The following is a 27,075-nucleotide window of genomic DNA, read 5'->3' on the forward strand; positions in this document are numbered from 1 at the left end:
GAGGACTAGGGTGGGCTGTCTTTGTCTTGCATCAGGATGTAGCATACAGGAGGCAACCTACTGCTATTTCTCTCTCTCTCTTTCTCTCTCTCTCTCTCTCTTTCTCAAAACAATAAACATATCCTCAGGTGAGGATTAAAACAAAAAGATGTAGGATGCAGGAACCTCATCTTATAGGACCGGAAACCCTTCTGTGATTGCAGAGTAATAGATGGCTGAAGGATTTCTTTATCATCTTATTGTGCGTGTTTCACAGGAGTTTTCTTTTGACTTCCTGGTGTTTTGCCTCATATTCTTGTTCTATGCCATGTCAGCATTGGTCACTCTGAGCACTGTGATGTCCATTTATACCAACCTCAGCTCAGTGTGGTCTGTAAGGAGAATCTGTCCAAATGGGTCTCTAGAAGGTCAATTTTGTTATCAATTAGTCTTAACAGATCCTGGTCAGATTCAGGAGAACTCATAGCACCTCAAGTCCCAGCCCCTGCTACAAGCTAGTCTTGTCCCTAAGGATGTAGAGAGCTGGGCAATTGTCCCAAGTCCCCGGCCCCTCTCCCTTGTGCCTAGCTGTATGTCCACCGAGTCTGAGCTACACTTGAGCCCTGGGATGACTGCATGCTAATAGCACCACAGAGGAGAGTATGGTACTTCTCTGGTATTTTTATCTTTGCCAAAATGGATTGTTGTATATTTTACTTGCACTGAATTGTAATGTTCAAATTTTCTTTCTGATTTGATACATTCATAAATGTAACCTAAAACTATAAAAACTCAGGAGGGACAGAGAGCCTGTGACTGGTTTACCACTCTGGAGTGGAATACCAGTAGCAAGAGCAAATCTCTGCCATTAATTTTAACTATGACTATTCACTTGATATATATTATAGAGCAAAATTTAATTTCAAATGGTTCTTGTTCTATTACTTAGTGTGCTCTTCAGAAACATGTCCATTGGTCGGATTCTGTTCATGAGCTGCGGACAAATTTGAATACTCACATAAGCCAAAATGATAAAGGAACATTGGGCTTATAGACAAAATAAAATAAAATCACACAGTTACAGATTTTCTTCCCTTTTGATAGTATTATTTATTGAATTAATAGCAAGTGAAACTATTATCCTATATATACTAGTATATACATATATGGTATAAATACACATACCATAAGTATGTGTAAGTATATATATTTATGTGTAGATGTACCTCTGCATATGTATATTGTATATATATGATGCGATGAATATTTTAATATAAAATTTTAATTAGGTATAAAGTTTTTATTAATTTTTACAAAGTTCTTTGTCAGAATACCCTGGTATTTCTACCCTTTGAACAATATGAGTTGGAAAAGGAACAGGAAGGCACAGAGGGTTGGTTGAATGTTTAGTGAACTTGGAGACCCTTGTTCCTTGGAAAGGATTCCCAGGGTTCCAAGCAGTGGCTCTCAGGGTCATTTGTGCCTCCTGTACCCTCTGCGCATAAGGGGTAGAGAGGAGGCTAGAGCCATTTCTGCTCCCATTTCTGGGCTGGCACAGTGAGGACACAAGGACTCAGGGGGAACGGAGGCTCCTCCCGCTCCTCCTCGCTGGTACCCATGCAGCTGTATTGGGTTGCATGGATTTGGTTATGCGTTTGATCTCCTTTGTGCATAGTTTACAGCATCTTTAGGAGGGCTAAGGATGCCATGATGCCTAAATGGCAGTGAGGGAGGTACAGCTGGTACCTGTTTCAGCTCTATGCCATGCATTTCACATATTGGTTAGTTTACTTAATTGTTTTTTTTTAATCCTGTGATATTACAAGTCTGTGATTGGTCTATTTTACACAAAATACATATAATCTAAGAAGACAGCCCAAGTACAGACCTCACATTCTGTGTGGACATATTCCTGGGATGAAAAATCATGGGGACAGTTGTGTGTACAAGTTTCATTTCATTGTAGGGAAACTGCTTGGCCTCCTTCAGGTCCCCTGAGTTTCCTGTCATATTTTCAGGGGGAGCGGGGGTTGTCCTGCTCCTTTTCCTGGCTGGCTTTCACTCAGAGTGCTGCTTCACTGACCATTCCCATTCATTTGCTGACCACTTCTAAGTGGATCGTCTTTTGTATTGTTTGTGACCTAACCACATCCCCCAGGAGAGGAATTTTTTAAAATCACAATTATATTCATTTCCTGCATTTGGCTACTTCATGTGTTTGATTTAAGATACCTGACTAATCTTAGACATGGCTGAGAATGGGAAAAATCAGAACCCAGGCATTCTAGCTCCTGGCTATGGATTCCTCCACTAGAGTGTGCTGCCTGCCAAAGAATCATTGATCACTGACCAGAAAGGGTGGTGATCGAAGGTGCTGGGCAGGGTCATGGGAGAAGACTTCTCACTGATCCCCAGTGACAAAGACAAAGAATCCTGCACATATAATATCTTTGACCCTAGCATTTTTCTCTCTACCGAGGCGAGTCTTGTCTTTGTTCAGCAAACATCTTTATGGAATGCAGGTTCTTTGGAAAGCTCATGGCCAGAGCTTAGGGCTTAAGGTTTTAATCAGTGGCTGGCTGGCTATTTTACCTGGGGCATGGAATTATAAATGCTCCATGCCTCAATAACTTCATCTATACAGCGAGGTTAAGAATACTGACTTATCTCTTGGAATTGTGGTACAAAACACCCAAAACATCCTCAGGTGTGATTAGTGTGCCATGTTACCTTACTCAAAATTTTCTCAAGAGATTATTTCTTTAGAAAATTTTTTTTATTTCCTCGGAAGATTAACAATGTCACAAGCCTTGAACTCATCATCACCTTTCTGAAAAGGGTCTTATTTTATTTTCCTTGACTAGATTTTGTTAGATAGCTGAGATTCATGATCATATGACATAGATGACATATTGTTCCCATGATTGAAATTTAATACCACTTAAGCAATTGCTACCCACAGAATAAGATAACCTCGTTCATTTAAAGAGATCTTTTAAGGAGATTGGTTCGAGTGGACTTTCTAAAGTCCCTGAGAATGCTGCCCATGGAGCCACTTACAAAACAGACCACAAGTGAAGTTCTGTGTGCTGTGGTTGTGTTAGGACCAGGAGGGGCAGTATTTGATGTGATTAACTATTAGGAATGGTGGTTCCGAGATGTAACCTCTGTGCCATGCTTGGGATGGGTATGCCTGTAGAACAAGTGTTCTTTCTCATTTTCAAAGCCGGACTCAAATCCAGCAAGCCCATCTTCCCATTTACACCATTGGATTCCCTGGCAGCTTCTGGCTCTGCCTGACGCAGCCAGCTTCCCCTGCCTCTTTCCCTGCTGTTGTTTTCCAGGGCGGTTTCAGTTCATGGTGAACTATTTTTATTTTTTAGTTACATTAACGCTATGAAATAATTAGTCAGCTAATTAATCTGGTTTACAAGCTTTGTAGGATTCTTCAGCTGTCAGTCAGGCCCAGGCCCGAGGCCTACATCTAGTCTCAGCTCTCTTGCCCATGTGATTCCTGTTGCCATGGCTACTGGCTGCATCTGCTGACACCCCACTCTCTATTTATTGCTTAATTAAGAATTTCACGCTCAGCCCTTATCTGCCTCTAAGAACAAGCACACACTGTTAAGAAATTCCAAATATAGGCCCAGGCACAAGGAAAGCCTTTCTTGCGGGTTTGGCTGGACGGAGCCTCTCTCAGGATCTTCTCGGCATCCCAGCCTCCACCCTTCAATCAAAAATCATTAAATGGGATAGAGATAATGAGCATGTCGCATATCAAAAGAAGGATGTTTGCTTGATCCCAAGGAGGAAAAGCTGCTCGTCTCCATCTCAGCTCCACTTCAAAGGGAGATGAGACCCCCTCTTCCATGGGGCCTGATAAAGCCTCATTTGTTCTGGGCTTGACTTATGCAAAAGGTCTGGTATGTCCGAGTCCCATTGCACAGACGTGGCATCCCCCCCACCTCTTGCCTCCACCTCCACCAGCCCTGCCTGGCCTTCCGCACACTCGTGTGTCAGCACTTAGGCAGCTGGGTCCCCCAGAGCATCAGGCGGAGCGTGTAATCACTGACTCTCCACCGACAATGGCCACTTGTAAGGGGGTGGCCAGGAGGAGGTCTTCCTCACAATAGGAACACAATTATTGCAGCTGCTGGGGAGGGCCGTGCTTCTTCCTGTAGAAATAGAACAGGACTTGTTCAAAACAGAGGACGAGGTGGGGGGGAGGTGGCGGGGGTTGAGAGGGGGTGGAGGAAACAATCTTGAGTTGATTATTCATATTCTGACTCCTGGAAGCCCCATGCGGAACCAGTGGGGTTCCAGCAGCTGCTCGTGCGCAGCCCTCTCCTCATAATTGTACATTCTGTCAGGGGTCAACTTACTTTTGACCCTGTCCTTTCATATCGGTAAAAGGCTCTTCAGGACAAACTGTTGGGTTGTGGCAGGGTGCATTAAACACTCACAGGCCCTTCCACTTGCTTTATCCCCCACCCAACCAGCAGCCGGTGATAAATTCATATCAGATGCTGAGCCATTCTCTGCTGCCCTCCTGAGTTCACACAGCCCCCACTCCCGCACTGCGATGCTGGGACAATGTGTGGGGCGGCAGCTGAGAGGGTCCGCCTGCTAGGCTCACAGGCTCCTGTGTACCACCTTTCTCTGATCGGACTGAAAAGGGACATGTGGAGCCAGGCTGGCCAATGCTTGTCTCCAAGTGTCCCCCTCGCCAAGATAAAGGCAGGCTGTTTGGCATGAAGCCGGGGCTGTTGTCCATGAGGGCAAGAGGGCTGAAGTAGGGAGACAGATGGACTTTATTGTCTGCACCAGGTGCCCCGAAGAACTCAAATCACAGGATGCTCGGAAAAGATGCTGTTAACTTGGGAGCTGTGGAAATAAGGGATGTTTTCCTAAGTTTGCAGCTAGAAGATCATGGATACTGCTTAGGGTTTCTCTTTCGTCAGAGCGCCGAGGGCACAGGGATGGAGCAGGCTGCTGCCTGGACCCTTCTGCTCTTGAGCTGGTCCGGAAGACCCTGTGCTGCTCCTTGGGATGGAATCTGCTAGAGTCTAAGATGCTGAGCTGACTCAACTGGCTGCCAGATCTCTTTGGGAGGATTTTATAAGCAGAGCAGAATCGTAATTCTTCGAAACTCTGCAGACATGCCATGCTGTGTCCCTCTAAGGCAATCTATAGCATTCTAGTTAATAAATTAATTTACATTCTTATAGAAAACTCATTCCCCCAAGATCCCCAAGGATTTTTATCGGTAATATAGAGAGCTGACTTCAGGGAAATGCAGTAAACTTCATGGCAAAAATACAGAGAATGGAACAGGAGCTGGAAAGGTGAGAAGGGATTTTACCTCTTGATGACAAGCAACTTCTTCAAAAGGAAAAGGAAGGAAAAAAGGGAGGAATGGAAAGAAATGAAGGAAGGAAGGAAGGAAGGAAGGAAGGAAGGAAGGAAGGAAGGAAGGAAGGAAGGAAGGAAGGAAGGAAGGAAGGAAGGAAAACTAAGAAGTCAGAATCAAATACTTTGTCTAGGGATCCCTGATTAAGGAACTAATGCTTAGTGACACTGGCAGCTACCCTTAGTTTACAAAGGGCCGGGCACAGGTGGCATCAACCGATATTCAAAACCAGCCTTTCTGACTCAGGTTCCTTACTTGTCCTAGTATACTAGTGGTTTTTGTTTGTTTATTGTTTCTATAACCTATACTTACTGATTAACTCTATTCCGCCTAAACTTGAGATATTTGAGTACCACCATCACAATTTATCACATCCTTATGACTTTTGTACTATTATTTACTTAAGATATTTCTTAAATAGATGCCCACATTGAATTATTTTAAAAACTTAACATGTTCTCAAGCAAAAACATTGACAAAATCATGGGTTTAATGACCTAGTACTTAAAAAAATTCTTTAACAATTTATGCCCCTGAAATGATCACCTCACATCTTATATTTTGGGAATATAATGTGGTTTGCAGGTTTTTGGTACAATTGATTAAAAGTAAGAAGTGTGAACATAAGTATCTCTTTTTTATTTGGGTCTCCTCACTTGTTAAGAACACCTGCATCTGAGAACAAACCACATTTTTGAGAGTATGCATGAGAGAAGTTGTAAAATTCCTCAATTCGGTGCCTTCTAAGCATGCCTCATGGGCAGACAGCTGGAATGCATGGTATCAGGCCCATCCCTCTAAGTTCTGGTTCTGTAGGTCTGCACAGGGCCCAGGAAATCACAGATGCCCCATAGGTGGCAAACATTTCTCTGCATCAGAATAACAATTGTTATTGTGCTCTAAGTTAATTAAGAAGATTTAATTGAGCTAACTCTTAGGACTGTGGTTAATGCAAATCTATCTGTTGGTGTCTCGATCAAGTTCTTTTACTCTTGCATTTAAAAAAAAAAATCACTCTTTCAATGATCCATGTCCCTGGGGATAATAGAAGAATCAAAGGGGGATCACAGGATTTTCATAAAATGTTTCTGTGAAGGTTTTTAAAAGATTCTGTGTTATAAGGGCCAAGGTGTCTCTGTGACTGTCTCTAAAGCTGGAATCAGACAGCAGTGTGGTCTTGGGAACCAAACTTTACCTGCCCCGGGACCAACTGATAAGCCAGCCTTCTCTGTGTTTAAGGAATGGAGGCTAATGTCTGGGGTGCAAGGAACAGTTCATTGAACAGGTAGGTAGAAACAGCAGGTGAGTGAGGCAGATCTGGGGAAAAGAGATGGTGGTAGAGGACAGGGCAAGCTAAGCTTAAAATGCACAGAGAGGACCAAATCCAACAACATCTGTCTCATCATAAAGACAGAGCTGGAGTCTGGATCTGGGGGGGGGGGGAGAGAGAGAGAGAGAGAGAGAGAGAGAGAGAGAGAGAGAGAGAGAGAGAGAGAGAATGGGCCAGGGTGAGAATTGACCAAATCTGCAGACACAGATCACAGTGGCTGTTTTGTGTTCTCTCCACGTGTAGTCAATGGCTGACTCACCTGTATACATGTGGGCTGAATGACAGCTCCTAATATGTGCCTAAACCTGAAGGGCAAAGTGGGAATGGGAATATAAATGAAGAATAAACAGGAAAGGAATCTATAACCTGCTAAAATGCCATGTGTTTCTTTCCATGTAGGTACCTATTTATCTCTCTAAATTCTAAGAGAGAATTATTCATTTTTCTCTTCCTTAGTGCCCAAGTGAGGACACAGTTTGCCAGGCACAGCATAGCGCTGGTGGGCTCTGGTATCATTTCTAGCTGAGCAGCTCTCTTTCCTCTTACCGGGAGCTATTTTCCTAGCACTTTTCTCTCTTCCTCCTATCTGAGCTTGCTAGCTCAGATCATATAACACTTGTCAGCATAATTTGGCAATAATTGACCCATATACTTCTTTTCTTTTTGAGGACCAACCAGATATTCTTACAATCTGGGAAGGATCAACTGCAGTAAGTCTCCATTTATAAACAGAGCAGATTAACCATTCTCATATTACAAACACAGAATCAAAAATCAAGCACTGAGAAAACATATGTACAATATCACAGCTTGTATAATGCTTTTAAACTCTTCCCGAGACAATACCTTTACTCTCAAATGATTTTTGTATTTATCCAAATTGGAAATGACACTTAACATCTACCCTGTCTTTTTAGAGTCAAAGCACTTAACAGATTTTAGCAGAGCTGGTTACATTGCTTACAACTCTATACCATGGCTCATCATGATTAGGCACAGCTGTAAAAAGAATAAAAGCATATTTCTTGGGCTTTGTTATCTGGCTCTTAGAATCATAAGCATGTCATAGTAACAGTGGCGATAATAGCTGACTTTATTTTCCATTGTGTGCCAGGCACTGCACTAAGTATATTACATTGCTTCATCTTTTCTTCCCAGTAACCTTATGAGGTAGATAGTAGGATTGTTCCCATTTTTTAGATAAAGTGACTGAGGTTCAGATGGTGAATAACTTGTCAGGTGCCCCCATCTAGGAACTGAAAGACCCAAAATTCAAATTTAGGCTGTTGGACTCCAGCATCCACATTCTTCCCCACCACTCTCTATGGCACCATTCTCACAACGCAGAAATGGTGTTTGGAGAGAATTTGCCCTCCAAGCCATGCTCACATGCTCTGACCCAGTCCACAGAAGGGCATGTATAAGTAGTGGTGGGAGAGAAAACCAGACTTTTCTAATCTTTTCTACTTTTTGGTAACTTTTCTCCATTTCCTCTGGTACTGAAACCACTCTTCTCAGATTGAATGATATTCACACAGTTGCTTGACTAAAGTGAGCAATAGCTTTTGAATGTGCCCTTTCAATGTCTGTTTAGGGGCAGAAGGTCTGCAGGAGGTGGGAACCTTTTGTGCGTGTGTAGCAGCTGAACAAGGTCAATGGCCACTCAGTTCAGAAGCCATTGGTGCAGAGCTACAGACGTGAGAGCTCCCTGAGCCAGGAAGCCTTGGTTGACCAAGAACAGGACCTGGGCAAGTGACTTAGTGAATGAAAGGACACGTGGAACAGCCTGTGTTGGGAGTTAGATCTATTGAGGGTTAGCCTTTTCAGTTTTAGGGTTACTCATCACGATGGTAACTATAATGTGCTGTAGGTACAGTATCTTTTTCAATGAGGGAACCTTGGATATATTGATTATGTTCCCTCTACTTCAGATTTCATCATCTACCTAGTGGGGAAAATTATGTTTCTATTTTACCCTTCCTCCACCAATTCCTCTTATAAGTTAAATAAATCTATAAAATGACTAGAGTGGCTTTGAAACACACCTTTATATGGAACTTTACTTGTTTGCTTTCCTTACCTCAGTAGCTGGGTCTTAAGGGAGAGGGCAGGGATGCCCTGAAATCTACAACCTCCTGGAAACTGTTAACAAGGATGAGTTTAATAATATCTCTAAGTGAACTGACTTCCCTTTCCAAATGATTCCTGGAATTTATTCTCATTTTCCTTTCTTAGAGTTTGATTCTGTTATAATATTTCAATTCCTTTTGCAGAAGGGAATTCTATTGTTACAGCCTTTGCTTGGTTTTAGATATCATCTTGTTCATATTCTCTTTCACTTCTCTTTCCGTTTGAACTTAACTTTTGTAGTATTTTGTTTTTTGGTTCCTTACGAGGTTTATTTCCTACCTTTATTTGTTTAATTTGTTGAAATTGTCTAGAGTAGAAAACTTAGGATTTCTGGATTGGTCCATGAAAATTAAGTATCCAGCAATGTTTAATGTCCTAAAATACATGAGAAAAATCTCTTCCTGTAAGATTTAAAGACAAAGCAAACTAACAATGGATGCAATCCTAAATTAACCACAGTTGATGCTGGATAAATATTTGCTACATTGAGAACTAGCTTAGGATAAATATCACAGTATTATTTTAAAGCACTTTTTAACTTTAGGAAGTGCATAGATCAGTGTGAACAGAAGTGGATAAGTTAAACATTCTAGAATAAAAAAAGAGAGATAAGATGCTAGGTTAGTGGCTTTACTGGTATTGTTATTATTATTAAAGGCAGAAAAGTGGGTGAACTATGCAATAGGACAGAGAAACTATATAACTGAGGTCTTAGAAGTAGCGATGAAGTAGAACATGGAAAAGAACATGCTGGCCATTGTACCTGACAGACTCATGCATTTTATAATGGGAAGAAATTAAAATGAGAACAATTATCAAAATGTGAATAGAAGAATAGGAGAGGTCTCATCATAGATTCCTTTGGGGATGATTTTCTTTCTAATATTCAAAAGCCTATGCTTTATAATTAGGAAGAATGATCCTTGTTCTATTTCATTCTGTGGTGGAGGAAGGGCTCAAGGTCCCAGGGAATGGCCAATGGAGAGCATGGGTTTGGCCAGTGTCTGAAGGCTGCAGCCTTTAGCAGCACCGGGCTCTCCAGTGGTGGGGAGGTGCTGGCTCCCATGACATCTGATAAGGCAGAAAGGTAATTAACCAATAAGAGACAAGGTGTTACTGAAAAGTGGAGTTCAGGCACCTGATTACTAATTAATCAGGCGTGAGAGCACCTTGTAGATGCATTCACTATTTAATTATAGCAGCCTCTCTTGGCAAAGGAGCATATGTTCCCAGCTTAATCTACTGGTTTATACTGACATCAAATTGTCATTATCAGAAAGAATCAGGCCTTTTGATTATTTTCACTAATTTATTGAACACTTAAAATTAATGAACCTCAGGCCTTTTAAATGTACTCAGTTGGTTTGGAAGATGGGAGGAAAAAGGGGGGTGGGGTGGAGAAAAGCCTTCATTAAAAGGACAATTTGTTTGGATAAAAGTAAAGCAAATACATTTCATGGGTGATCTGAACTCTATTGCTAAAAATCATGAATCTATAATCTTAGCTTTCAAAATGATAGAGAGGAAATAGGGTATGAGGTGTGCCCTGCTGACCAACATTGGCTTCCAAAGAACATATGGCTAAAGGTTTTTATACCCTAATTATTTATGTGCCAGATCTCTGGGAGACCTCACTGCAGTTAAGTTTAATCAGATAAAAGCAATGAAAATCAAATGTTGGAAATCAATTGTTAGACTAACTAACAAGAATTTTATTTATTTTTTTTATTTTGAAAATTTAGTTACGTTGGGGAGAATATAGCACAAAGCCTCCTTTCTCACATATGAATATCTTTTGTATTAAGACACTCTTTGCATTACATGCAAGTTGTGGCTTTTTGTGTTCAGTTTCAGGTGAAGGTCAAGTCCAAGTGATTGTCCAGGTGAAGGAAGGTGTGCCCCCAACTATTTCAGGTGAGTATTAACCCACAAAGTAGAACTGCCTGGCACAGCACAAATGTCCTCCAATAATAATTCCACAAATTCTTCCCATCATATTGTTTATAAATAGGCAAGTATCAGTCCTAATGGTTTTATGCCTAATAGCTCTCTATTGTGTCAGCCCTATAGCTAAGATGGGTCTGTATGTTAAAGAAAGATATACGAAGGGCACATTTCAAAACATTGGAAAGTAAGAATGAAAAGATGTAAATAAGCACATTTTATAAATTATGGACCAGATGTGCACACAGGAGTCCAGATCTGCAGATGGGCCATTAGGCCCCCAACAAACGGAAAGAAAAATTCACGGTATCTCAAAACTTTAATTGTTCCCAGTAATTTCAGGAAATCGGGGTAAACAAACCATCCACCAAAGTCAGATGGTTCTGTGAAATCTTTCTAACTCATAAAAGCCAAAATTTCAAAGACGAAATGACTCATAAGCACCTTCTAATGTGTTTCATTGTTTGTTTTTGTTTATCCTGAGTCAATTTACCTATACATTTGTAGCAGGGATAAATCTTTTCAAAGGCTAAGTTTTCCTTTGATTCCCAGTGGCATTTTTGTCGTATGAAAGAGCAGAACCCATGCTAATCAGAAAATGGTAATTCCTCCATTGAAATTAATAAATAATTGAAGTAAAACTATAAAGTGAAAGTACTGATGGTTGCTAATCCATGCTTATTGGACTAGAAAAAGTGTGATTCTTTGTTTTCATAACTGTTTCTGCTCTGTCACAGCATTTTGCTCTTCGTAGCCCAGATCTTCCTTCCTTCCTTTCTCTTTCTTTTTTCCTTCCTTTCTCAATCTCTCTCTCTATCACTCTCTTTCTTTTGAAATAACTGAGATTTTATTCATTCTCATAATGAAGCAACTTCTTTTTCTAAATTTTAAAAAAATTATTTTTCAATTATAGTTGATGTACAATATTATATTAGTTTCAGGTGTACAGCATAGTGATGAGACATTTATATACCTTATGAAGTGATCCCTTCGATGAATCTAGTATCCATCTGGCACCATACATAGTTATTACATGATAATGGACTATATTCTCTATTTTGTACTTTACATCCCCAGATTATTTTCATGACTGGCGATTTGTACTTCTTAGTCCCTTTCACCTTCTTCTATCATCTTCCTAACACCTCTTCTATTTGGCGACCATTGGTTTGTTCTCTGTATCTATGAGTTCATTTCTGTTTTGTTTTAGGTGGCTCATAAAAGCCTTAATAATTGAGTGCCTCTCATGTGAGGTACAAGAGGATACAGCAATGGGCAATGGTCTTTGAATTTATGGGGTCTTATGGTCACTTGGGATGTCAATCAAATGACTAAATTTCCTTTAAAATAACTGTTATTAAGGGAATGTATCTTACAATTCTCTCTTCTTTGAAAGTTCTGTGTTCAAAATCCCCAAGAAGAGATGAGATCAGTTAGGTCAGTCCCCATTTTGTAAAGAATCTAGCTATTGGGGAAGCTCTTACGTTAGGACCCTTCAGAGGATACTGGGCCATTTATGGTGGCCATTCCTGGTTCAACAAGCTGTAGCCAGGGTGGCCACAGCACTTAGTATGAAGAGTTCTGTATGAAGGATTCTTTGGAAGGACACTTGGGTGGCCAGCATCCAAGGACTTTTCAGCAGGGTCAGTTTAACTGGGAGATGCTTCATTTGGTTTGTCAATTACAACATGATGAATAAATAGAAATCCAATGCTTTATGGAATTGTAGACTTTTAATAAGGGAAGAAACATTATAAGCTGTCCTATCCAATTGCCTCATTTTATGAATGAGAGCATGGGAGCCTAGAGATTAAGGTTTACTTGGTCATATCAGTAGTGAGTGGTTAACCTGGATGAGAACTCAGTTTCCCAGATCATTCTAATGTTCTTTCTGCTTTACCATATACTTGCTAAAGTGCTTAAACTCCCTTTATGGCATATGCATACTTATGAATTAGATCAGAAGCAATTGCATATAGCAAGTTTTCCTAGCCTATAAGTTTGGGACAGAAAACTACCCCAAAATGCAGGGAGTTACAGAGTTAGTACATTACCATTCTTTAGAAATAAATTCAAATATTAATGTGGTTCTCAGACATAGGCTGATTTCCATAGTGTAGGGTATATGCAAATGAAAAAATTTAAATAAATATGGGTGTATTTTGTGTAATGGATAGCTCTATGAAAAACCGTAAAATTATTGCAGTATCAAAAATTCTTTTTTCCCCCAGCAAATTATTTTTAAGCTTTTGTTTAATTTCAGATTTACAGAAAATTTGCAAGAGTAGTACAAAGAATTTCCATATAGGTTTAACCTAATTTTCCCCAATATTAACATTTTACCAATTAACATTATCGAAAATTCTTTAACAAAACAAAGAATGGAATAATTCATGGACTTCTATCTATATGTTAACCTATTCAGAGATTCAATAGAGTATGTAATGTAGAAGAAACATTTTGGGTTAAGGTTTCCTGCTGCAGAGAGCATCTTAGCTCACTCATTTAACTGAAGGCTTATTCTGTGTACAAGATTGTGCTGGTCACTGTGGGAATCATGGACAGGAAACTAGAGACAGCAGAAGTTAGGGGACATATGGGCCAGTTATGGGGAGAGCAGAGCAGGTGATGTGATGTAAATTGTTGTTTGAGCACTTAGTGGTTTGGGGTACAGATTTATGTGAATTTGGGTCAAGATGATACCTACTTTTCTGAATACCCCAATGAAAGTCTTTCATGCTCCCCCAACACTGTGGCTTTATCAGTTTCCTCTTAATGTCCATGATGATTTATAAAAGATGGGAGGCAAGGGGATGGGTAAGTGAAGAAACCACTTTGATGGAAGATAAAAATATTTCTGAAGAGACTTTTCCTCAACTGTGTTGTTTCTTCAGTGGGGGCTAATTTCAAATGCTGTCCATAGTCATATGAGAACATTGAGATGATCAGATATTCTCTCCCTAAATTTGCCAACCTTTGTCCCAGAGATCTAAGTTTATTTCCTTATCTCTGATCTCTGAGAATCTGTCACCCGTCTCCTGTTAAAAGTCAGCCCATCCCTTCCAGCACCTTCTGAACTTTGTGCCACCAGGAAATAACTTTGTCTTGTGTAGTTAACATGCCCTTCTTTACTGGCTCCTTTGTTTATTGCTTCCCAATTAAAATAAAACAAAACAAAATTTATGAATACTTACCTAATCCTTCTCTAGTTGATTTCTTGTCTTCAAACTTCTCTAAATACCTTCCTCTTCATGCAGAGCCATAAAAAACTGGAGCAGATGAAGGATTAATGTGGAAAGGGCAATATGTAGCTGAGATATGAAGTTCGAACCACCTCAACAATTTTAGTTGTCGTTGAGTGACAGATCAGTAGAGGAAAGCAGGATGAGACTTCATTCCAAATGGTGATCCTGACCAAAATTTATGGACTCCAGTTTCAAGATAAGTCTAACTTATCTAAAGGTTGGGAAGACAGATCAAAGGCTGAGAGTCTCAAAGTTTAAAGGTTCCTCAGTAACCTCTATGGATATTCTGACCCAGTGTCTTTCTTGCTTCTCTCCACTGCATCCCTCAATCCACTGTAATCCACAGTGGTTTCCCCCTTGAGAACTCCTCCACTGGGACTGCTCTCTTCCTGATCACTCATGCACTGGTCGCCTAGTTCATTAGCCACTTCTTGTTCCTTCTCTCATCAGAAATTTGCTATTAACAAGGTCATTTTTTCCCTTTGGACATATATTTCTTAGGCTTCCAAGAAATTCTTCTCTCCTGGTTCTCCCTGAATACCTCTAACTACTTCTTCTTTCACTGTCAGAGGCTCTTTTTCTCTCCTCACCTTTCTATATTAATAACATCCTTGTAGAAGGTAGTTAGTAACTGTATGGAAATCTCATAACCACACAGGAGGATAAGTTGTTTCCTTATCCATTCACTGTATAGATTGTATAGAATAATCATTTTCCTTCATAATAACATTCCTTAGGACAGCTACCTTAAGATTTATTTTGTTCAATTAAAGACATTTTTAGCCTTTGTATAAATGAGAGTGAAGATGACTAAAGGGAAGAATGTTTGTTTCCCACATCTGCAATATAAAATTGCAGTAATTATGGGTTTTTGAGGTTTGGCATAGCATTTTGAAGAACCTAGTCATTGCCTGTTTAAAATATCACTGGAAATAAGGCTTCAGGACATCATGTTTTTTCTGGTGCTTGTGGTTCTAGTTAGTGGCTATTTCAACAAATGTTCCCATTCTATCCCCACCTGAATATTTAGGGTGTAGTATTAGAAAGGAGTAAATATTGGGAGGAAACTTAGGAAGGTATTACAGTATTAGTTTTTATAAAATATGGAGAGAGCCTCTTTCTGAGTGAGGCGTGTTTCTAGACATTGCCTGATTCTCATGATATGAGATATGTTTTGTGCTAATTAAATTGCCTAGGCTTTCTACTTGACATTTATTATCTATCTATCTATCTATCTATCTATCTATCTATCTATCTATCTATCATCTATCTATCTATCTATCTATCTATCATCTATCTATCATCTATCTATCTACCTACCTACCTATCTCTATATCCATCCATCCTTTGAATTATCCTGGGGCCCTAATTAGACCATGTCTTCCTGGGGAGTTGGGTTCAGGTAGACAAAACAATTGGATGTTCCCTATGGTTCTGGCCACAGGCTTTTCTCTTTTCACACCACAGTACTCTGGAACTATCACAAATATCCTCAGTTTCAAATATGACCTCTTGGGCTGATGACACCAAAATCCATCTCTCTGACTCAGAACCCTTTTCCATCCTTCAGATTCATAACCATTTCCTGCTTGCTGAATATTTTCACCTGGAGGCCTCACAGGCACTCCAAACTCCATATGGCCAAAACAGAATTCATTAATACATGTCCTAATGGGTATCTCTGTCTCTGCCCGTCAGCACCCATGATGGAAACCCAGAGGCTTCTCCATCTTTGTTACTCTTCACATATTGATCTCTGATTATTTTTGCAGCCTCATCATTTGCCTCCTTACGAACTGCCCATAGTTCTTCCACTTGATCTTTTATTTCTTGCCATTGCTCATGCTCATTCCTCTGTCTAGAGTGCAGATTCTCACCACATACCCTCACCACAACCCCCACTCCCTTTACCTTTATAGCTCCCGAGCTTTTCAAATGCAGCCCAGAGCTTCCTCTCCAGGAAGCCTGCCCTGGCAAGGTCTCATTTCCTCCCTTGGTCGGGTACCATTAGAGAGTAATCCCTTCAGAGCTCTATCCTCCCAATATTTACTTACACAACTTACATATGCTATTAGCTCCTTAGGGCAAAGTGTGGCATAGTATTTCTTTTTGTATCCCTACATTTTTAGGGCAATTCGGATAGAAAAGATGTTGATTATTTATGGTTATGAATTTAGCAAGTAATGAATGAGATCTGCCCCTCCCACCAATCATGTGAGATCCCCCATCATATGAGTTCTTGAAACTCCCAGGAAATTTTTCTAGCGTGAGAAGAAAACATTTTTCATAGAACAAATGTATTCCCCTTATAAGACTTAATTGCATTTGTGGTTTAATTTGAACTACTTAAAATATTACTGAATAAAAGAAGATCTGTGCTAGAACAAGAATGTTTAGTCATCTGTGAATCTTTTCATTCTCTTCTGAGACAATTTCTCTGCCCCGTGACTGTAGCAGGGATCACATTCCAGTAAAGAGCATGTGGGTACAATTCAGCATGGTGTGCGTGATGTGATGCTGGGCATTCCTCATTGGAAATCAGTCGATTTATGTTTCAATTTCCTGATGAAGAGGCCAGTAGGAGGGTTGAAAAGAAAATGCTGTTTGATCATCAGTGGTAAAATCAATAAAAACCATTTGGAACATATGAACTGTATGTAAATTACTGCAATGAGTGGTGTCCAAATTATTATACTGCTTTTAATATTCATTAAGAGCTATGAGAAGATCATACCTTTTGATTCAGTGATTCTATTTTAAGAAGAAATCAGCTTAAATACCAAATATTAGCAATAAGTAAATTATGGACTTTTCATATAGAATACTAGAGACCCAGTGCACACAGGTAGGGTCCCTAGGCCTGGCTGGTGGTCAGGGCCAATTGGCACCTTCCGGCTACCGGCTGGGGCCTCCCTTTACTGGCTGCCAGCCACCAGCTGGGGCCTCCCTTCCCCGGCTGCTGGCCGGGGCCTTCCTTCATTCTGCGCTGGACCCTGGTGGTCAGCACATGTTATAGCGAGTGATCGAACTTGTGGTCTCCCGGTTGAACTCCTGAGGGGACACTTTGCATATTAGCCTTTTATATATATACTAGAGGCCTGGTGCATGAAATTCGTGCATGGGGGGGGGGGTTGGCTGTGTGTCCCTCAGCCCAGCCTGCACCCTCTCCAATCTGGGACCACTCGAGGGATGTACGACTGCCCGTTTAGGCCTGATCCCGGTGGGCAGTCGGACATCCCTCTCACAATCCAGGACTGCTGGCTCCCAACCGCTCGCCTGCCTGCCTGCCTGATTTCCCCTAACTGCTTCTGCCTGCCAGCCTGATCACCCCCTAACCACTCCCCTGCCAGCCTGATTGATGCCTAACTGCTCCCCTGCTGGCCTGATTGCCCCTAAATGCCCTCCCTTGCCAGCCTGGTTGCCCCTAACTGCCCTCCCCTGCTAGCCTGGTCACCCCTAACTGCTCTCCCCTGCAGGCCTGGTCGCCCCTAACTGTCCTCCCCTGCAGGCCTGGTCACCCTCAACTGCCCTCCCCTGCTGGCCCGGTCATCCCTAACTGCTCTCCCTTGCTAGCCTGGTTGCCCCTAACTTCCCTCCCTTGCCAGCCTGGTTGCCCCTAACTGCCCTCCCGATTGCCCCTAACTGCCCTACCCTGCTGGCCTATTCACCCCTAACTGCCCTCCCTGCCCCCAACTGTCCTTCCCTGCTGGCCTGGTCACCCCTAACTGCCCTCTTCTGCTGGCCTGGTCCCCCCCAACTGCCCTCCCCTGAAGGCCTGGTTCCCCCCCCAACTGCCCTCCCCTGGAGACCTGGTTTCCCCGCCCCCCCAACTGCTCTCCCCTACAGGCTGGGTCTCTCCCAACTGCCCTCCCCTGCAGGCCTGATCCCCCCCCCCAACTGCCCTCCCCTGCAGGCCGTGTCCCTCCCAACTGCCCTACCCTGCAGGCCTGGTCCCCCCAACTGCCCTACCCTGGAGGCCTGGTCCTGGGGGCCTGGTCCCCCCCAACTGCCCTACCCTGGAGGCCTGGTCCTGGAGGCCTGGTCCCCCCCAACTGCCCTCCCCTGCAGGCCTGATTGCCCCCAACTGCCCTCCCTTGCAGGGAATCTTGTAGTGGCCATCTTGTGTCCACATGGGGGCGGCCATCTTTGACCACCTGGGGGTGGCCATCTTGTGTGTTGGAGTGATGGTCACTTTGCATATTACCTCTTTATTATATGTATAGGATAGATTAGGTAGCCATTAAAATTATATTTACAAGGAGTCATAATGATATGAGAAAATGCATATGAAAATTTACTAAGCTAAATAAAGAATTAGTTGTAAAATTGCATATATGATATCTCAATTATATAAAAATGCTGAGCAATTCTGGAAGGAAATTGCTCAGCATTTTTATATAAAAGGTTAATGGTGTTATCTCTAGGTAGTGAGGTTATAAGCAATTATTATTTTTTTTTGAATTTTCTTTCTATTTTTACCCTTTTCAATTGTTTTATGATAGGCTCATATAATAATTATAATAAGGCAAAATACAACCGTTTAATAACAAAAGTAAATTATATTTTCCCTAGAAGTGGAGATAATCAAAGGAATGAATAATTACTTGCTTTGTACCTTATAAAAGTTTTGTTGGAAGGTTATAAAATTTTAAAAAGCAGCTACTTCTGGAGGTGAAAAAATCACTAGCATTCTAAAATAATAATAGAATTTGCAAGTTATCATAGTGAGTCAGATTTTCAGTTACTCTTTACTACTTCCCTCTTGTTTTCTAGCTTCTACCTCTGTGCCTGAATCAGCTTTAAAATGGTCCCTCCCTGAAGCATGGACAGGCGTTGAAGAGGGCTGGGGAGGACACAACCATACCATCCCAGGCCCTGGGGATGACGTCCTGATTTTACCAAGTGAGTAAAAACAATCCATGAATTAATCACTGGCAGACTGAACCAGGCCACTCTAGTTGGGGATTATCTTCCATTTAAGTTTATTGTATGACACAGTAGAGAATGTGGAAATAAGTAGGCATTTATAAGTGAAATCTGGAAAAAATAGCTCAGCCAACCTTCATTAAAGGTAGAATAAGTAAGCACAATGCCAAGAGGACTTAAAATTATGGACTAACTAGATCATTTTTTTTATGTGTTGGAGAACAGATTTACAGCTTATGCTTGAAAGGCAGAGTACATGGAAAGAAACAATTTTTAAAATGGCTCCTAATCTTTTGCCTGTGTGAAGCTTTTACAGACAGGACTGAGAAAAAAAATGACAAATAAGCTCTTCTGTTGCCATGATTTTCCAAAGATGCTAGAAAAAGAACAGATTAATAAAATAGAAAAACTAAATACCTATCTATCATCTATCTATCCATATGACTATCTAGAACTTCCTCCCTGTGTACTAACAGACAGGAGAAAGATGATTCCTCAGGTATACTGAAACACATTCATTTTTTTATATATTCAGTTTTTGAAAATCCCAGAAAGTCTCTCCATCCTGAGAAGAAAATATTTGTAATAGGACAAATATATTTCCCCTAGAAGACCTAATTACATTTATGGTTTGAACTTAAGTAAATACGTCATAAAAGAAGATCAGTACTGGAAGGTGAACATCTGGTCATCTGTGAAGTAATAATGATAATATTAAGCATTTGTCTACAACTAATGACATGGTGGGAATTATTCTCCCTATATTAATTAATTTAATCCCCACAATAACTCTGTGATATCAGTAACATTATTAACCCCATTCTTACTGACAAACAGAGGCCTGGGCAGTTAAGAAATTGCTCAGGATCACACAGTTTGAGGTTCAGCAGTCAGAATTTTAACTCAAACTGTCTTACTCCGAGTCCGTATTCTTAGCCAGTCAAGTGCATTCTTCCTCTAAAACAGTGGTTCTCAACCTTTCTAATGCCGTGACCCTTTAATACAGTTCCTCATGTTGTGGTGACCCCCAACCATAAAATTATTTTCATTGCTACTTCATAACTGTAATTTTGCTACTGTTAGGAATCGTAATGTAAATATCTGTGTTTCCTGATGGTCTTAGGCTCTACAGCAAGGGTTCTCAACCTGTGGGTCGCGACTCACAGGTTGAGAACTGCTAGTAGGGTCGCCTAAGACCATCGGGAAACACAGATATTTACATTACGATTCCTAACAGTAGCAAAATTACAGTTATGAAGTAGCAATGAAAATAATTTTATGGTTGGGGGTCACCACAACATGAGGAACTGTATTAAAGGGTCATAGCATATGAAAGGTTGAGACCCACTGCTCTAAAAAGTCTAAGAGTATGGGTGGTGAGGGTCTGGGGAGGGGTAAAGGAGTGAGCTGGAAGAGGTTAATGGGGGAAAAGGGGAGACTTATGTAACACTTTCAACAATAAAGATTAAAAAAATAAAATATGAAGTCTAAAAGTAAATAAAAGAGAGTAGTTGTGTTGTTTGTTTTATTGATGACAAAAAATGAAGGCAGAAAAATAGAGTAAAATAAAATTAAAAAGAGAGAGAAAAACAAGAACAAAATATACTGACTATCTTCTGGGCAGTGGTGGTGTGCCTGTAATTGCATAGAGAGTTGAGGGGCTGGAGGGAGTGGGCTGATCAATAGGAACTTGAACTATCATTATTATTATCCAACTCCCCTATCTTCCACTTCTCTCCATGGAGGATGTAACTTTTTGAGTAAACAAGCTCATGAGTCATTCCTATACGAAAAGGAAAAATCTGTTCTGTCTCAGCCATCTCTTTGATGAATCTGGCCAGCGGATTGGCCCTGGGCTATGGTTTTTCCCACTGAGCAAGCTGTTTCTCCCACCCTGTGCAGGAAGCAAGAGAAGCTTTTGAAGGTTGCCAAGCTTTTAATATCCTTTGGGACCTTTATGCTGAGTGAGGAGCAATCTTAGCTATCTTGCTTGGCATTGCAGTTGACTGTATCCATGTGTGTCCTGGCCGCCTAGAACCTCTGGCATTCTCCATCATCCTCATTCTTTTGTTCATGGTCGGCTGATGAGATGGACCTGAATTCTCCATAAGATTGCTTTTAAATAGCACAAATCAGTGCTTTGGAAAAAGGTGGGTGGGGGCATAGTCATTGGATGTATAGAGTATTTTTCGTCCTTTAGTATTATTGTGAGAACCAGAGGAGTTGAGACTTTTAAAACATGTAGTTATTGTTTATTATTTATACTTTTCAAATGTAAAGATAAGTAAATGAAAACTGATATGTAATATATAATAAATGAAGTCCTTACTCTTTTTCTGTTGCCTCTCTTCTAATAACCCCTCTTTGAACTCCAGCAAATCATCTTATAGTGGCCAGCATTTTAATTCATTGTTCCATTCAGTTTTGAGCCTTACATAGGAGCCGTTCTGGCTAATTTTTCTCTACTTATTTTTGGCAAACCGTGACATTCTGACCTCTGCTGGAACTTTGGGTTTAATTTACCCCCTCTTTCTATTTGTGGAGTGTATTCTTAACCTTTTCCTGGCTGTCCTGGTTTCTTTCATTCCTAGTCTTCTTTGAATCAAGTACATTTGTTCACCCAAGTCTGGCACAAAATAGACATTCAATAAGTATTGCTTGAATGAAGTGCACACGTCAACACTGTCATCCACAATTTAATACCAGAAATAAATCTTTGAGTTCGACATAGTACAACTATACAATTTTATAGGTCTGTGGAAAATAATGTCTTCTCCTTTGAACAGAATCCTAACAACTAAGATTTTTACCATGATGATAACTGCCACTATAACTTGATTGCTTGATGGGTGCCACACACTGTGCTGTGTGATCCGCATATATTTCCTCAATTAATTCTCACAACTACTTTATGTGAGGATGCTGTTTTTACCCTCCTTTGATAGATGAGAAATCTGGGACACAGAGAGATTAAGTAACTTGCCCAGGTTTCATCCAGCTATTCAGTAAAGAAGCTGGGGCAGAAAATCAGACAGTTTGATTCCAATGACCTAATATTTACCATATCATTTTTAAAAACTCCACATCCCCGCATGCTATGCTTCATTCACATCAGACTACATTTTTTACTGAATTCATATTTCTCTGCTGGCTGCTCACATTGTTCCTTTCCTGCGGAATTAAATGGAAGAAAACTTTGTTATTTACTCTACTCGAGGAATTCAATCTTACCACATCTCGGTAGGTGCACACACATGGGAAAACTGGAGAAACTTCCCAAAGCAGTATCTGATGTCATGCGCCATTGGTAAAAGCACTTGCTGTGCATCTGATAGCAAATGTAGCTGTAATTCAAGGTAACACCCCTTTCCAGTTCAGTTTAACCAACATTTGCTGAGCACTCACTGTGTTCAAGGCACTGAACCAGGTGCTCTTGATCTGAGGCTCCAAAGGCAAATCCGATACAGCCACGACCTCAAAACAGCTAGTGACCTCAGCTGGGTTAATAAAACACAAACACATGATGCATAACAATATAACCAATAGCTGGAATCAAAACAGACGTGTTTAGAATCACAGTCTTGGTGGAAGAGAGGCATTTGAAGTGGCCCTTGGAAGATGGGATAACAGTCTGAGGGACAGTATGAGACACCAGAGCATACTGGGGAGGTAGCGAGGCTTCAGGAGATAAGGAGGGGTGTCCACGAGGATAAACCTGGGTTTACACTTGGATTCTGACATTTACCAACTGCGTGATACTGGATAAATTTTAAACCGTTCTGACCTTCATCTATAACATGAGAGCTATAATTAATACATCATAATGTTGAGAAGAGTGTTGGCAGTAATGGAATTATGGATGAAAGCTGTGATTTTTAATGTAGCAGGAGCTCTTTCCCTTCATTTTTTCTATCTGGCTGCCCCTCTTGGCCTCTGCTATTAGCGACACTTTGTATTTGCTTTCCAATGGCTTATTATTTAATTTTCACAAAATCTTTGGGAGCTAAATAGGTAATAACTATTATTACAGTAAAAACCCATTTTTACATAATATGATTTTAATGGAACTGCTGATTTTATAAAATGAAAGTGACTGGTAAAGAAGATTTAAGTGATACTTTTGAACCTCTAATATAATTTTATGGTGTTTTGTGTATTTTAATTCATTAATAAAGAAAATGGGTAGAACATTCCCATCATTATTCAAATAGAATAGCATAATTTTTTCAATAAAATTCTTAGGGTAAATTGCCTATTTCCATTCTCTGGGAAATCTATTTTATGGAATGACCTCAGACCCATCCTATTCCATAAAAATAGGACTTTACTGTATTAATAAAAGATATCACTATCTTAAGTATGGCACCGTTTCCCTTTGAGGTGTTCTGTCTTTATAGACATTGGATTTAAAAAATATAAACGGCCAGGGAGATGTCAATGGGGGGAAAAGGGGACATATATAATACTTTAAACAACAAAGAATATATATATAAAAGTATTATATATGTCCCCTTTATATATATATACAGACTTCAGAGAGGAAGGGAGAGAGAGATACAAACATCAATGATGAGAGAGAATCATTGATTGGGTGCCTTGTACATGCCCCTCACTGGGGATCGAGCCCACAACCTGGGCATGTGCACTGACCAGGAATTGAACTGTGACCTCCTAGTTCATAGGTCGACACTCAACCACTGGGCCACATCAGCCGGACAGACACTGGATTTTGAAAGAGCTATAAATTCTTCTCATTGGTATTATATGGGGTAAGGTGAGGTAACCAGGAAGAATTTGCTCCCATAGTTTAGTTTATGATAACTGAGCTTCATACAAACAAGTGTGTCTGATTGTCTTTCCATCCTAAATATTGGGAAGATTGGTCTAAATCCATCCTAGTCATGTTACAAAGCCGAAACACAATTTTCAAGTTTGAAAGCCTCCAACCTTCACAAGAATACCTGGTCAGTGGGTAAAATGATCCTGTTAGCTTGTACTTTCAGTTTTATCCTGAGCTGATCTAACAGGATCTGTGTAAGATCCCTCCTCCCTACACCGTGCCCCCTCCCCTCCTCCCCGTGCTCTCTCTCAGAGAGTTGCAGCCACAACAGAATGACACCCTTTTCACACAGGGCAGACTTAATGAAAGGAAAATGTGTTATAATTCCAAATGATCGGATTCTATTTGAAGGGTTCAGATATGATATCATATAGCCTCCAGCATACTAGTATATGTGTTAGCATTACGTGTTCCATTTTTTAAAAAAATTACTTTGAACTGTCCTTATTTGAAAATGAATGAGAGAGTCCTGTTTTTCTTTTATAATAGTTCTTCTGTTTGTTCTGATTTTCAATACTCGGGTACTTTAAATAGCAAAGAGGTTCATCAAAGTCCTGTAATGTTCAAAGATGGCAATATTTAACACATTTCCTTGTGAAGTCGCAAGGCATTAAGGTTGGTGATATAAGGTAAGATGATCATCAATCGGGAAGTAATTTTTTGGGGAAGGAATTTCTATAGATATAGCATTATTAGCTTGATTTAATTTTTTTAATAGCCTGAGATTATAACTAATTTAGGGTAAGATACACATAATGCACAAATTTAGGTCTGCAACATCAATTAGAAACCAAGTATTATAAATATTAGTGTTCTCTCTGTAGCTTAAGTAGTTTTCAAAAATTCCGGTCTTGTCCCATTTAAATGGGACAGAAAAGTCATACAAACCATCACCCCATGTATTCCGATTCTCTATTAAGTGAGATGGGGGAGGCGTGGTCCTTTGGATGATGCGTGATATCAGAATGGTGACTGTCGGTAGGTGTGTTCTGGAAATCTGTCTCTACTTAACAAACCGCCTAGAAACTTACCAGTTTAAAACATACAAATGTTTTATTTTGTTCACAAGTTTGTGGGGTAGGGCTAGGCTGGGATATTCTTATTGAGATCCTCCATGAATTGCAGTCCAAGAAACTTGGGTGGAAGCTGCATGCCTTCTGGGCCAGCTTAGTTGCATCAGAATATCATAACCATCACATTCTCTTGGTCAAGCAAGGCACTAAAGCCAGCTCAGATACAAAGGAGGAAAATTAGGCTCCACTCTCAATGGGAAGAACAGCAAAGAACTTGCAGCTGTCTTTAATCTACCACTACGTATGTGTTTATGTGTGTGAGTGTGTGTGCACACATGTAATTAAGAGCAGATGTACTTGACAATTCAAAAGGTTTGAGTGTTTCAGGGTTTGGTAAATTTGTTCTGTCTTCCCTCTCTGGGCAGACATTAGGTTCTATTGACTTACATGTGTCAGAAATTGAAGAACACCAGGAGACAAACTGGTCAAAGGATTTTAGTTTCTTTATTCTTTAATACCTATAATGCTTGGTGTTATTGTATTGCCTCTTAACTGCCTGAAAATGGGATTCTTAAACCCTCCAAACATCGTTAAGCCCCCAGTCTGGTATTGCTCACTCTGAAATGGGGTAGATGACAGTGTTTGGGCTGCAACCTGTACCCAAATCTCTCCTTCTGTGACCAGAAGAAGCCTGTTATGGGAGAAAAGAGTCTGGTGGGATAAGGGGAGGAATGGAGCACAAATATTTAGAGCAATTTTGTTTCTTTCAGGGGCAATAGTCAATATTTTCTTTAATGTTATTTAGGATATAAATGGGAAAGTTTTTTTTTAAGTTTTTATAGGGAAGAACAGACAAATATGATTAAGAGATACTTTTGACACAGAAACTTTAACCAGCATTATTATCAAATAAAAATAAACAAATAAGAGGAAAATCTGAAACCAAAGATCAAAGGATATTTAGAAACTGTATAAATCTCCTCGCTTTTAGGCAGTTCCTTAGAGGGAAAACAGACCTCTGTGAACTTTGCCTAATGGTAAGGGGTGTTAAGGCCATGTCCTTCCCACAAGAAGGAAAAACCAGGCTCTCAGGCACCATGGAGCAGGTACTTCTACAGACTGCAAATATACAATGGGAGCTTACTATATAAAGCTAGCTAAGTGTAATCCTTTGCAATGCGGAGTCCTTTGATGAACTGAATGATCATCTAGTAATTTGTTTTATTTTGGGGTGTTTTTACATACACATATTTACTTAAATTATAGATATACAGCTGCTAGGGAACTTAGTGGCTATCTAGTCCAACTAACATGAACTAAAGTAATACAAGTGTTTTAGAAAATGTAAAATGCTATGAAATGCATTAACATTATTGCCCATTTATTTGCCATGTTTTGTACCATGAACAAGAGCAAAATTTGTCTTCTTGTTTTCAGCCCAAGATTGCCTCCTAAAATATATAAGAAGGAATATTGTTTCTTTATTTGTTGTTTTAGATTTATGTCACTGAAATAGAATTACATATGTGAGACACACTTGGAGACTGGGGAGGTCCTTCTAGTTGCAATGACCATGACTCAAGTGACTTCTTATAAATTAATCGCAGTATGACCCTAACCACTGACCAAGGCCTTGCCAGGGTGGGTAACCAGGAATTTGAATCTTTTAAAAGTATTTTTACAGATTATCTATATCTATATCTATATCTATATCTATATCTATATCTATCTATATATATATATCTCACATAAAAATTATTTCAATTAAAATAGCAGAGATTTTTATTTTGTATAAATTACAAAAGGAACATAATTTAAAAAATATATTAGAATAGGTTATACCCTTTCTCAAATCTCAATTTGTCCATCTCTGCTTGTCTCAATCATGGTGTTTGTTGTTTGTTTCTGGGCTAATTAGAACTCACTTAGACTCTTCTCTTGAGACCCAAAGTCATGGTGGTCCTGACACATTTTATGGCTTGCTAATTTGCTGGAACTAATTAGAGTTTTTACTCTAATTCAGTGGTTTTCTAAATCCTTTTATGTCATCACTCACCTGAGAAACATACTCACTGTGATAGTCCATTAGTATTATAGCAGTTTTTTAGGAGGGGGCATATTTCCCCAGGATTCGCAGATCATAATTTGGGTTGGAAGCAGATACTGGCAAGTGTGAAATATGTAAGAGACCCATCCCATAGTTTATTTTGGTACTTAGCCCCACCTATAAAGAATCACCACTTTTCTAACTTTACAGA

General features: G+C 40.1%; 1 protein-coding gene across 1 annotated transcript in view; it reads left to right on the top strand.

The window, feature by feature from the left end:
• PKHD1 (PKHD1 ciliary IPT domain containing fibrocystin/polyductin) overlaps positions 1-27,075 on the top strand; it is a gene marked incomplete at its 3' end in the record, with an annotated part of 394,211 nt that overhangs the window by 213,155 nt on the left and 153,981 nt on the right. The window contains exons 50-51 of the mRNA XM_079780770.1: positions 10,698-10,763; positions 18,812-18,940. Coding sequence (XP_079636896.1) covers positions 10,698-10,763; positions 18,812-18,940 — 195 coding nt within the window. The remainder of the gene's footprint in view (positions 1-10,697; positions 10,764-18,811; positions 18,941-27,075) is intronic.

The sequence above is a fragment of the Cnephaeus nilssonii genome (genome assembly GCF_951640355.1).
Source record: "Cnephaeus nilssonii genome assembly, chromosome: 9".
NCBI classification, from domain to species: Eukaryota; Metazoa; Chordata; class Mammalia; order Chiroptera; family Vespertilionidae; genus Cnephaeus; species Cnephaeus nilssonii.